Genomic DNA, 13,601 nt, shown 5'->3' on the forward strand with positions numbered 1-13,601 from the left:
CACATTTTCAAAGACCCTAACACCAGGTAATGGTAAGGGTGCATTGAAGTGTGTACATTGTGCACAGTTCTGAAAGCTAGCTAGGAGATGGGAATTAACCCATACTGTTCAACTTCTATTGGTAAAGAAATAGTAACTGGGTGAAGGGTATACACAAGGATGTCGACAGCTTGAAAATGCCTTAAGATATATGAAATAGTTACATTCACTACATCCATATATATAGCCGCTAATTACTTAAAGCACTTGTCATCGTAGATTAAGGAATTGCGTAAAATGTTTAGCTGTATCTGTAGGCTCCAGGTAACTTAATTTTTTAATTGTATTACTATGATGTTCAGTAAATGCTGAGTGAACTTACATTCTTTAAAATACATCAAAAGAGGCTGGGCGCAGTGGCTCACACCTGTGATCCTAGCACTTTGGGAGGCCGAGGCGGGTGGATCACGAGGTCAGGAGCTCGAGACCATCCTGGCTAACCCGGTGAAACCGCGTCTCTACTAAAAATACAAAAATTAGCTGAGCGTGGTGGTGGGCACCTGTAGTCCCAGCTACTTGGGAGGCTGAGGCAGGAGAATGGCGTGAATCCAGGAGGTGGAGCTTGCAGTGAGCCAAGATCACACCACTGCACTCCAGCCTGGGCCACAGAGCAAGACTCCATCTCAAAAAACAAAAACAAAAATATATATGTATCAAAAGAATTCTGATGGTTTGTCTATTTGAAGTCAGTGGTCTTATTTCTCTCAATAGGTACTGAAAGAAAATTTGTAGGTTTTTGTTACTCTGATTCTTGTGTCAGATTTTATCAGTAAGAAATGTAAATACAGAATGTAAAAGCAGTTTTGTGAGCTTGGGCAGGTTACTTGGTTCCTTTTTAATCCCGTGCGCTCTGGCAGATTGGTATGCCAGCAGGCCCCTTAGAATGTTGATTTTTACATGGTGTGAGATACAAGTGAGATTACTCAAATGTTCCATGAAAATAATTACCAGAATAATAAGTTTATGACTTAATGTACTTGAAACACTAAATTAGGTCTAATGGTGGGTCTGATTTCTAACATTGAAGTTGTGATGTGTAACTGATAATGTGGTTTAAATTGTACTTTAAGACAAGTACAGTGAAATGCCAGTGGTTCATTGCCTGGAATATTGAAGGAAATGTTACGTGTTAGTAAAAATGAAGAAACTTTCTTCCCATCAAAATTGTCAGACCTAAAATCTATACAGGTTAAGAACTCCTGTTTTTAACCTGATTTCCTCCCCCCCACCTCCACACACGCGCACACACACTTTTTTTTGGTAAAATGGATTTATAATTCCCTCCCTTCAGTAAATCAGAAGGTTAAATTCAATAGCTTAAAGAACTTAGTACCTGTCTTATGGACCCTAAAGATAGCGTCTTGGTAATGCTGGATACTGTCTTACAAGGATATCCTGAAGCATACCTAAAATTTTAATGGGTGATAAAAGTTATGTCAATGTCTTAAGCGTTTCTCCCCCACCCCCCAACATAGGATTGAAGTTTTCTTTTGTTTTTTGTTTTTTTGAGACGGAGTCTCGCTCTGTCTCCCAGGCTGGAATGCAGTGGCGCGATCTCGGCTTACTGCAAGCTCCACCTCCCGGGTCCACGCCATTCTCCTGCCTCAGCTTTCCGAGTAGTTGGGACTACAGGCGCCTGCCACCACACCCGGCTAATTTTTTGTATTTTTAGTAGAGACAGGGTTTCACCGTGTTGAACAGGGTCTCGATCTCCTGACCTCGTAATCCGCCCGCCTCAGCCTCCCACCTGGGATTACAGGCGTGAGCCACCACACCCGGCCCTGAAGTTTTCTAGTCTTTAATTTTTTTCGAGTTCTCAAGTGTTAAAACAGCATCAACTGAAAACAAAGCGCCCTGGTAGCTATCTTTAAATGGGAATGAGAATTATCTTGTATATGTTCTGAGGCTTAGTCACAAATATTGATATGGCAAACATATTTGAGCAGTGCCCCCCTCAAAAACAGGGACTTGGGAAATCTTGGCAAGAAGATAGGTTTTTATACAAAGTTGTGCAATTACAGTTTGATAGTCAAATTTGAGGACAGTCAGGTATAAATCTCTCAATTCAAATGCACATCAAGAGAAATGAACACTTGGTTTTATTAGTTATGGCATAGTTGAGATTTGTTATTTGAAATTTGTAATTTCTCACAATTTTTTATTCTTCACTGTAATATTTTTAGGTACCATAAGTTTCTATGGCCAGTTCCCTTGTATGAATTGGTCAGAATACGTTGAAGTTTACTACCAAAGAATGTCTGTTTTTGTCTGCCCAGCAATGCTCTTCCCCCTTCAAATATCAGTCAATGTTAGGTGCTCCAGATAGCTGCTGCTGAGATTCTTGCCACCATCTCCGCACTCACAATTTGGTCTAAGAATAGACAGTTTGTTCAAGACCTGGGATTATGTTCTGAGTTTGGAAAAGTGATGTCTTCTCCCGAGATTCCCCATCACCACACCATCAGAGGAAGGAAGTTCCTTGATAGCACGTGAAAAATATTCAGGACCCCAAATCTTCACAATTGGCTTGGTGTGGTGGCTCCCGTGTAATCCTAGCACTTTGGGAGGCCAAGGCAGGCAGATCACTTGAGGTCAGGCGTTCCATACCACCCTGGTCAACATGGTGAAACCCTGTCTCCACTAAAAATGCAAAAAAAAAAAAAAAAAAATTTAACCAGGTGGGTGGCAGGTACTTGTAATCTCAGCTACTTGGGAGGCTGAGGCAGAAGAATCACTTGAACCTGGGAGGTGCGGGTTGCAGTAAGCCAAGATTGTGCCACTGCACTCCATCATGGGTGACAGAGTGGGACTCCATCTCAAGAAGAAGAAAAAATCTTCACATTTGAACCCTTAGATTCATTAGTCCTTGAAGTCATTTTCAATCCTGAACAGTGAAATTCTCTAGTAAGCTAATTTGACTGGATTCACTTGTAGCCAAAAAGCATAATACAAGACTAAAGGAAATTGACAAAACACCCATCATTTATGCAATGTTTACTATGAGCTAGGCGCAGTGCTTTTTGTGGGGTGACTCACGGAGTACCACTCTGCTTTATAGATGAGAAAATATGCTTAAGAGGAGGCAGGAGAATGGCGTGAACCCGGGAGGTGGAGCTTGCAGTGAGCCGAGATAGCGCCAATGCACTCCAGCCTGGGTGACAGAGCGAGACACTGTCTCAAAAAAAAAAAAAAAAAAAAAAGTGCTAAAGTGAGTCGCTAAACGTCATTCTAGGAATTAGCGGCAAGCCCATGCAGTGTTGGTAGGAGTCTTCATTGAATAGTTACACATGCAGTGCTTATTTTAAACATACTTAATGAATCTCCATTTTCTCACTTTAAAAAGGCAAAACAATATGAACAAGTGAAACCTGCTTAGGTGAAGAAATAATCGATAACTGAATGGCTCATTGGAAAGCATGCAGATTTTCAAAGGGTTTTGAGGGGACTTGTTTTTGTACACTCTAGTTAACGTCTAATAGATCTCTCGGTATGTCCAAAAAGTAACTGATTTTCCCACGTGGGTCTCCCTCTATCCAGTCTTCTCCATCCTCAGACAACTCAATTCTTAAAGATGTTAAACTTCTTGACTCACATCCATTCTACCAGAAAATCCTTTTAGTTCTCTGAGACATGGCAGAATCCAATGTCCCTGACTACCCCTCTTCTATCACTCTAGACCAAGCTGCCATCATAATGCATGAACCTCTCAATTGGTTTTCTACTCCCATCCTTACCCTCTATACTGTTCTCAACACACAAGCCAGAGGAAACGTTAAAAGTTGTAGCTTTGAGGCATTTTATAGAAAGTTGATACTCATACACATAAAAAGTAGTAGGAACCTAAAATTCATCATACATTGATTTCATTTTTGAGCTTGACCTAGTAAATCCTTAGCTTCATTGATTTGGGTTGCTATATAAGGAGATCCTTCTTTGGGCGATTTAAGATCATATTTGTTACTGAGCATCTCTTATTTTTCCTTTAATGGCAGTAAGGCTTACAGGTAGTATTGCTGCTTCCCATTTTGTCCTTTTGGGTTCAAGCCCACCTCTCTAATAGCCACCGCTGAAGGCAGATTTTGGTAGACTTTGAAAATCCTGTTTTACTTCAGGCTATATGTGCTTCCTGGCTTGCAAAACCTGCAGCAGAAATGGCCAGTCCAGCTGCTACCACTGTACTGACCGTGGCTGCAACTCAGCTTCTTTCACCTCCATCTGGATTGGTGCAGCCACCTGCCACTAACTACACTCCTTTACCAGAAAGCTAGGCAGCCACTGCCAGCAGTCACAAACCCCAGAGGGAACTTTAAAAAAACAGTTGAATGTTACTCCTGAACAGCACCATTAGCTCCCCACCTCACTTAGGTAGACTTACGAGGCTCTGTCATATTCCACCCCCATCCCTTTCTTCAGCCACATTGTCCTTGTTTTTTCTCAAATGTGGTTCAGCCTTTGGACCTGCTGTGTCTTGTCTGCAGTGTTCTTGGCTATGAGAACGGCTTCTCCCACACCTTCAAATGTTGCCACTTCAGTAAGGCTCTTCCCATTTACAGCCTTAAGTTGTGATGCTTTTTACTGGTTTTCCCCGTCCAATTCCTTCTAACAGTGGAGTATGCTTGTTACCTCCCCTTCGCTAGAATGCAAGTTCCAGGGCAGGCAGGGATATTGGTTTTGTCCTTTCTACTTCAAACTCTGCCTAGGGTATAGTGGGCGTATGTCTACTGATGGAAATAAATGAATCAGTGCTTTCATGTCAGTGTGTAACATTTTTTTGGGTTTAGATGTACCTGCTATTGAAGAGGCAAAGTATCCTCTTGATATACTTTATTTCTCTGTAACCCTGGTACTAGAAATGTAGTATAAAATTATTTTTATATTTTCAAATAAAACATTCTGAAAATGCAAAACATCTAAATTAAATGGATGATTACCTTATGGAAAATACTGTGTGAATAAACTCAAAGGAATCCCAAACAAATAATTTAACAGTCATAATAATCCTTTATTAGTACCAGCTCTTAAAATTTTTTTTTTGCCAGAGCTAAACAATTTAATATAAAAAATGCCATTTTTTGTCCATACAGTATTTATAAAAAAGTACATAGTGGTTAGTTTTGCAATAATTTCTTTTTAGCCAGATGTCATATCATCATATAAATCTATGAATATAACAAATGACATAAGAACAGTATAAATAAGTTTTTGTAGTATTTACACTTACACAGAAACTAGCCCAAATGGTGTGCTAAGAAATTGTTTACAGTTAAAGTGAAACTACTGATTCAACATACTGACACTCCAATGCTTTTTAAAGTTTCGTATTATTTTCTATACTAGTTTTGGCTATGATTTTGCATAGAATTACTTATAAAGTATGAGCATTTCACATCACAGTAGGAGCTTTTAGTATAATAGTACAAAAAAACTAGCTCAGAAAAGGTCAAATCCTCCTAAATCTAGTTTTTCTTAACATCTGGCTTCTTACTTTTGGGAACAAGGAAAACATTGCCATCTCTTGTTTGCTGCAGGGAGTATTCACTAGGAGAATAAGGTTTTCCATCTTCATCACGTAGCATGCTGAAAACTTCGAGATATAAGGTGCTGAGTTGTTTTTTCAGTAGGTGAAGGCTTTTGTCATTTTCTCCTTTTTCTTTGAGCAATTTTTCTTTTTCATCTTTCAAATGATCTAAATCTTGCTCTAGTTCTACTATATTTTCCAGTTTTCTTTTTCTGCAATTCTGAGCAGCCACTTTATTCTTACCCCTCCTACGTATATCCCGAATTAATGCAAGTTGAGCTTCATTGAACTGCTCTTTGGACATCATTTCGTTGAAGTCAACAACAGGGAGGTTAATGATTTTTTCTACAGGGAATGGGATATGGAGAGCTTTTGCCCTAAGTTCATCTCTTGTGAGATGAGCCTCCAAGCGGCTTGAATGTTTGTCTTTTGTGAATGGGGTTTTCCGATGACCAGGACTTACAGGCAATTCTTTCTCTGGTGTGTTCTCACATTGGGCATCATGCACATGAGTGCTCTGCCCCTGAGATGGTGACAAGGGTTGTAGCATATCCCCAGAAGAATGTACTGGTGTTTTAGGACCATTCTGTTTGACACTTCCAGGGGCACTATCTAGCTCTTCCACTTCAGAATCACTGAGGCCAAGTAGTGTGTCTCCATAGCTGGAAGATTCCACTGAGTGTTCTGGTGATGCCACACTGGGACTTGTGTTTAGTGAAATGCCGGAGTCAGAATCATTGAATTCTGCTGTGCTTTCAGGGTGGTTTTGGTTGAAAGCTTTGCAAAGTGATAGATCAGAAACATCAATGGGCCCATTTAGAAGTTCAGAGAGTGAATGGCTTAAAGTAGCAGGTGAGGGCATGCTGTTGCTGATACTGGGCTCAGCTATGAAAGCAGAATAAAATTCATCACCAAAATCTGTGTTGACTGTGGCATCTGAATTTAATGAGTTCACTGTCAACTGGTTGGGGTCTTCTGTGGAGAGGATGCTGCTGAAGGAATCCTCAAAAGCATTAAGAAAATGTGGACTACAGTTACCTACTTCTTTTTCCATTGAGGGTATAGATGAGTAAAAATGATAATTGTCAACTTCTGTCAGTTTGGCTTCTGGACTTGGAACCATGGTAGTCTCAACCAGCTTGTCATTTTCAATATTAAGACACTGCATGAGAAGGAAGTTTATACTATATAAATCAAAGTTAATCCATGATAATACGTGATAAATTTAGATAAACTCCCTACCCACATTATCTTCAGGCTTATCTCTATAATTTATTATCTATAATTCAGAGATAATTCTCATTTCCAATACGTATTTACGCCTAAGCGTTATGTATTATTTTCAGAGTTCCCAGATCAGACGTCAGGTTTATAACATTCTATCCTCAAGATGTCCAACCAATTTAACTAGCATGGGCAGTACTCATGACTAAGTTAATAGCACCCTCCAATCCTTCCTATAAATAGGTGGTATATAAATAATCAGAATGACTAAAGGCACTGAATATAAAAAAAAATCTCCAGTATTACATTCTATTTTAGTTACCTGTAACTCAGGAATGGATAATAGCTCCTCCCAAACTTGCTCAATGTCCTGTTGCATACCGTCTAAATCAACAGGGGCTACCTGAGCAACAGAAGTTTCAGGTGACTGAGCCTGATTAGTAGCAATGAAGACTGGGCTCTCGATGTGACCGGGAATATCAGGAACAAGTGACTGAAACGTAGCCGAAGAAACCTAAAATTGATAAGGCATTGATTTATGAGTCTTCCACCAACAGGGGATGAGTAAGCTCTAAGGCACCACCATAAAACAAAATGGAATCAGCTGCAGTTCTGTGTCTCTCTACTTACTAACCAGTCATGACCCCGTTTGTAAATAACGAAACAAATCTTTTTTTCCTGCCCCACTGACTCAAATTTATAATCTGCTGGTCTGTTTCAGCTTAAGCATTCGAAAGTAAACTTTAAAATGCGTAAGTACAATCTTTAGGATTTAGTTTATATAATATCTAGCACAGTGGTACTAGATAAAACAGATTTATTAAAATTGTTAACTGAACAAGTCTTTGTTTATTGCCCAGCTGGCTCTTTACTCACCAAACCTCTTAGATACTTGCAGCAAATGAGTTATTTGTTTCCATGGTTATGCTGTCCATGTTTCTGGCTATGCAATAGTCAATGGTTTTGGTTCTGTATTGTGTGAAGGGTTTTTTTTTTTTCTTAATTGTAAAGTTATTTATAGGCTAAGGTTTCCTTGACAAGAGTATTTCCTTGGTTAAAAAATTTCCTCCTAAAAATGTTTTTATTCTTTCAAATGGAGATTCATTGACGGGACTTACATAGAATCTGATTGTTATTTTATAGTTATGATGGAGTTTTGCTATTAACCAGGTTATTTTATACCTCACCTCATTGTCATCTACAAACGGGAATGTCTGCGCCAAAAGCTGCATGCAGTCATCAAAGTACAAAGCATCTGATTTGGGAATGTGGGCAACCTGATAAAAGAGAATGACACAAAGGAAAACAAAAATGGTTAAATATTCCATTGCCAAGCTAAATATTCAATAATCGATGTTCATAAAGTATTTATAATCAAGTTAAGTAAATATTTATCTTATTTCAGAGATCACTTTGATGCACAATTTGAACCAGACCACGTGGGTTCAAATCTTAGCTCCTCCAATTTTCTGAGTGATCTGGGCAAATTAACCTTTTTGAGCTTCAGTTGCTCATCGTAGATAAAACAGGGATAATGGTAACTAATTAGTATAGTTGTGTTAATTAAATCAGTCAGTATATGTTCTTAAAACAGTGCTTGCCACACACAGTAACGCCAGTAATCCCTGCTACTTGGTTCTCCTGCTACTACTTCTGTTGCTGCTACTTGATCCTTACAGGATGTTTCTATACTTTACAAAACTCTTTGGTGTAACTTAAGTCTTCCCAATCCTCACAATAACACTGTTAAGATCAATAGGTTGGGTACTGAACTCAGGTTGGGTACTGAACTCATCAGGAGGCTGAGGTTGGAAAGTAGATTTGACAAGGTTAAGTAAAAGAAAGGCAAAGCTGGAACTCAAATCCAGATATTTTAATTCCTTGCTCAGTGTTTCCTTAAACCTGCCATAACTTTCCCAAGAACTGAGTACTCTGTACCTCGGAGTAGTTGGCAGATCCACTGGTTTCTGACTGGATGTGCTGGGCTGGCTGAATTGGGAGAAATTCACCTGTCTCTTCATCTAGTTGTAACTGAGCGAAAAAGGCTTTCTCTTGCTCCTTTTGGAGTTGTTCTTGTCTTTCCTTTTCAAGTTTTTTCTGTTTTTCCAGCTCATACTCTTTCCGTCGCTGACTGAAGTCAAATACTTCTCGACTTACTCCAAGATCTATATCTTGCCTCCAAAGTATGTCAATCAAATCCATGTCCTATGTTTAAGACAAAAAAAGGAAGGAGAGAGCTCATGGTTTTTAAGATGGTTTTTAAATGACAGATACCACATAAATTAATTCGCATTATGCCACTGTTGATGGTGGGAAGTGGGGAGATTACAAATACAATCTAAATGAGAACACAGATCCAATGTTCTAGAAGAGCACAGTTAATTCCATTCAATGAATCTATTCATTAAAGACAACAAACAACCTACAAACACATAGCCATCCATTCTAATCACTTGGATCATTAATGATAGGGTGATGGTAGAGGTCACTAAAGGGCAAAGTCACAAATGGTTTGAATGAGAAGAAATCCCACCCTTGTTTAATGGAATATAGAAATTAGAGCAAGCACTCTAAGCCACTGGCTTATGAGAAGTGGGGTCTGGAAAACATTACTGAATACATGGAGTTTTCTTTAAACTTTGCTCAGCAAATATCCAGTTTATAGAGGGGTAACTCTCAAGTTAAAGTGTCAATCTAGCAGTTGTGAAATATCACCATTCTTTCCATCTTTCCTACACTAGATTGATTATCTTCTCCCCATCACTGCTTGCTACTCTTATCTCTGTGGCTCACCTATACGCCTGTAATCCCAGCAATTTGGGAGGCCAAGGTGGGTGGATCACCTGAGGTCTGGAGTTCGAGATCAGCCTGGCCAACATGGTGAAACCCCGTCTCTGCTAAAAATACAAAAATCAGCCGGGTGTGGTAGTACATGCCTGTAATCCCAGCTACTCAGGAGGTTGAGGCAGGAGAATCGGCTTGAACCTGGGAGGCAGAGGTTGCAGTCAGCTGAGATCGCACCACTGCACTCCAGCCTGGGCAACAGAGCAAGACTCCATCTCAAAAAATAAATAAATAAAAGCAGACAGGGACAGGTGCGGTGGCTCACGCCTACAAGCCCAGCACTTTGGGAGGCTGAGGCAGGTGGATTGCTTGAGCCCAGGAGTTCGCGACCAGCCTGGGCAACATGGAGAGACCCTGTTTCTACCAAAACAAAAACAAACAACAACAACAACAACAAACTGGTGTGGTGGCACACACCTGTGGTCCCAGCTACTCAGGAGGCTGAGGTAGGAGGATCACTTCAGTCCAAGAGGTCATGGCTGCAGTGAGCTATGATCGTGTCACTGCACTCCAGCCCGGGCAACAAAGTGAGACCCTGTCTCATAAATAAATAAATAAATAAATAAATAAATAAATAAATAAATAAATAAAACTATGGCTCCAGGGAAGGATTAAAGGTATTAAGTTTTAAGACATAGGAAGAATCTTACAAAGAAGGAATGGTTTTGAGGAGGAGAGGCTGAGCTTGGTGACTCACGCCTGTAATCCCAGGAGTTTGGGAGGCCAAGGCAGGAGGATTGCTGGAGCACAGGAGTTACTAGCCTGGGCACCATAGTGACACCTGTTTCTACCCAAAATCAAAACAAATTAGTTGCACGTGGTGATATGAGCCTGTAGTCCCAACTATTAGGGAGACTGAAGTGAGAGGATTGCTTGAGCCCAGGAAGTCAAGGCCATGGTGAGCTGTGATTGCACCACTGCACTCCAGCTTGGGTGACAAGACCCTGTTTCACACACACAAAAAGATACATGGGGAGAGAATTTATATGACTAGGCTAGGCATAGGAACCACATCCAGATTTTCCTAACCAAAAATGTGTCAATAGCAGTTTTTCTGATTTGTAATTTTAGTCTTTGGAAAAATCTAAATAGGTAGGAAATCTAAATCTGTTTCCATTCCACAAATCACCTATAGGGGAAATAATTAATTTGAGAATGGAAAAAAATCAAGATGGGGGAACGGGAGTTGGGACTTGAAGGCCAGTGGATACAGTGTAGACACGTCACACTTTGCATTTCAGTTCTGCTGACAGCTGGCAACGCCAGACTTAGAGTTCTATTACTTTCAGCTTCCCAAGGACACAAATAACATGGTGGTTGTTTCAGTGAGGAGTCAGGCTATTTTTATCCAACAGAGGAGGAGGCCACCCAGCCTGGAGGCAGCGCAGCTAGCTAGATGGCACAGGCCACCTGTGTCCATGATTGAAGGTTGGCATTGGAATCTTAAATGCTATGAAACCCTGCTCATGGGGCTCATTATTCTAGCCTTGAACAATATATATTGTAAAGCACACAAAGTAGGCATAGTTAAAAGTAGCACTTGTAGTTAGGTATACCTCACTAGGACATACCTAATTATCTTTAAGCCAGTATCTATTAAGGGCTTCCTATATGCTACGCACTGTTCTAAGTACTTTACATATAGAAACTATTCCTCAAAACAGCCTTATACAGAGAAAACATCCCTGTTATACAGTATAAGAATACTGAGGTTAAGAAAAAAGATACTACCAGAAAGTGGCTGAACAAAGACACATACCCAGGCAGCTTCAGTCGGGTTCATGCTTTATTAGCCATGAGCCTACACTATTATCAAATGGCATGGCATTTGCACATAACCTATGCATATCCCTTTATATACTTTAACTCATCCCTGGATTACTTACAATACCTAGTAAAGTGTAAATGCTGTGTAAATAGTTGTTATACTGTATTTTATGTGTGTATTATGTTATTTTTTCGGTTTTTTTCCCACTTTTTTCCTTTTGAAATTTTATTCTTTATTTACTCATTTTGAGATAGGGTCTCACTCTGTCACCCAGGCTGGAGTGTGGTGATGCAATCATGGCTCACTGCAGCCTTCACCTGGGCTCAAGTGATCCTCCCACCTCAGCCTCCCAAGTAGCCGGGACTACAGGCACATGCCACCATGCCCAGCTAATTACTTTTTGTAGAGATGGCGTCTTGCCATTTTGCCCAGGCTGGTCTTGAATTCCCGGGCTCCAGTGATTTTCCTGCCTCAGCTTCCCAAAGTGCTAGGATTACAGGCATGAACCACTCCACTGTGCTTGGCCATTTTCCAAATATTTTTGAACCAATCTGCCATTGGTTGCATCATGGAACCAGAGGCTACATGGGCCGACTGTATATACACTTGGCTTTGGAATCTTGGTAGTATGAAGCGGCCAGTCTGCAGGTCAGATTAAGTCTGCAGGTCACCTAGATCAGTTTCCTGGCCAAGAGCAACAAACTAGCAACCACAGAGCATTCTGTCGACTATACATGGCTATCTTCTCAGGGGGATTCCCACTAAAATAGGTATGAGAATAATTTCTATTTTAAAAATTGATTTGTTTCCATTTTGATGGACATGTTTACCCAAAGGTTATCATGGGAGATAGAAAATTCAAAGGTATAGAGAAACCTACTTTATTTATTTTTTTTGAGACGGAGTCTCGCTCTGTCACCCAGGCTGGAGTGCAGTGGCACAATCTCAGCTCACTGCAACTTCCGCCTCCAGGGTTCAAGCAGTTCTCTCACCTCAGCCTCCTGAATAGCTGGGATTACAGGTGCGTGCCACCATGCCCGGCTAATTTTTCTATTTTTAGTAGAGACAGGGTTTCGCCATGTTGGCCAGGCTGGTCTCGAACCCCTGACCTCAAGTGATCTGCCTGCCTCGGCCTCCCAAAGTGCTGGGATTACAGGTGTGAGCCACCACGCCCAGCTGAGAAACCTACTTTAAAATTCTGATTAGCTTGGGCCGCTTCTTCTCAGTAAATCTAGATATATAGCAGAGTATCCTGTCTAGACTTTCTGCAAACTGGAGCTATCTGCCCAAGCAAGGTATTAAGTGTTCAATATGTTCCCATCTTCTAGGTACTAGCACCAAAAATGATAGGAATGCATGATCCTGCAATCTTATTTGAACTCTGTAAAACAGGCAGTCCATGTTCCCACCCATCTCAAGAACTGATGTGCAAAGTGTGCAAAGCTCTTTGCAAAGTCAATCAAAGAAACTCAAATACTTGTCCCTGTACCTGGGAAAAAGTGCACTTTGACACATCCCTGCCTCACCCTAGACTTCCTGGGCCTGAGGTTTTTTCTTGTTAAGGAGATCCCAGGATAAAAATCAGTAAAAGGTTGTGACTTTTTCATGCAACTGAAGCAATTTAGGTTGCAAACATCTGCTCATAAATCTGACTTGCAAAGTATCCTTACAACCAACCCTCATGATCTGGAAGAAAATATTGAATGGAATTTATAATTGTCAGTGTCAATCATGCCAAGAATTGAAATAACTATTTAATTTCCTTTCCCCCCCTTTTCCTTCCCATCAGATGATAATATTTGAGGGGTTTGGATGGCTTTAGCTATACATTGTTAAATTATTCCATCCTACCCAAGCATACAGATGTTAGTGGATCAAATGAGGCATGTGAAAAGTATCTCTCTATAAATGTAAAATATGCAAATGTTTACATGTTGACAGTGATAGGCTCTACTACTTGCTGTATAAGCAAGACCAAAGTCCAGGCCAATGGATAATAATGAGGTTGTGGACCTAACTAGGGGGAGCCTAAAATAATGTTGGGACTACCTAGATGGTCAGAAAGAATGAGCCAATTAACTTCTAAAATCATGGACAGTTTCATTGCTTGGTTCTTCCTCAGGGCAGGTCTGAATTAGACTACTATTAACATGTTGTAATAAAAAAGGATTTTGATCTCAGAGATTCTGAATTATTTACAAATAATAA

At 40.3% G+C, this 13,601-nt stretch overlaps 1 protein-coding gene and 1 pseudogene across 2 annotated transcripts in view; both read right to left on the reverse strand.

Annotated features, from left to right (window-relative positions):
• Positions 1-3,291: 3,291 nt before the first annotated feature.
• Positions 3,292-4,458, reverse strand: LOC129532098 (mitochondrial import inner membrane translocase subunit TIM14-like; annotated as a pseudogene).
• Positions 4,459-5,020: 562 nt separating this feature from the next.
• The window catches only part of NFE2L2 (NFE2 like bZIP transcription factor 2), a 35,356-nt gene continuing 26,775 nt past the window's right edge, over positions 5,021-13,601 (reverse strand). The window contains exons 1-5 of one of the 2 annotated variants that reach the window (XM_063695011.1): positions 10,043-10,160; positions 8,720-8,986; positions 7,969-8,058; positions 7,104-7,295; positions 5,021-6,719 (exon numbers count right to left, since the gene is read on the reverse strand). In XM_063695011.1, the coding sequence (XP_063551081.1) occupies positions 5,496-6,719; positions 7,104-7,295; positions 7,969-8,058; positions 8,720-8,983 (1,770 nt within the window). In that variant the 5' untranslated portion in view covers positions 8,984-8,986; positions 10,043-10,160 and the 3' untranslated portion in view covers positions 5,021-5,495. Of the gene's footprint in view, positions 6,720-7,103; positions 7,296-7,968; positions 8,059-8,719; positions 8,987-10,042; positions 10,161-13,601 lie in introns of those variants that run through there. The other variant, XM_031008690.3, reaches the window with a different exon arrangement.

This window comes from Gorilla gorilla, chromosome 11 (assembly GCF_029281585.2).
Source record: "Gorilla gorilla gorilla isolate KB3781 chromosome 11, NHGRI_mGorGor1-v2.1_pri, whole genome shotgun sequence".
Taxonomy (NCBI): domain Eukaryota; kingdom Metazoa; phylum Chordata; class Mammalia; order Primates; family Hominidae; genus Gorilla; species Gorilla gorilla.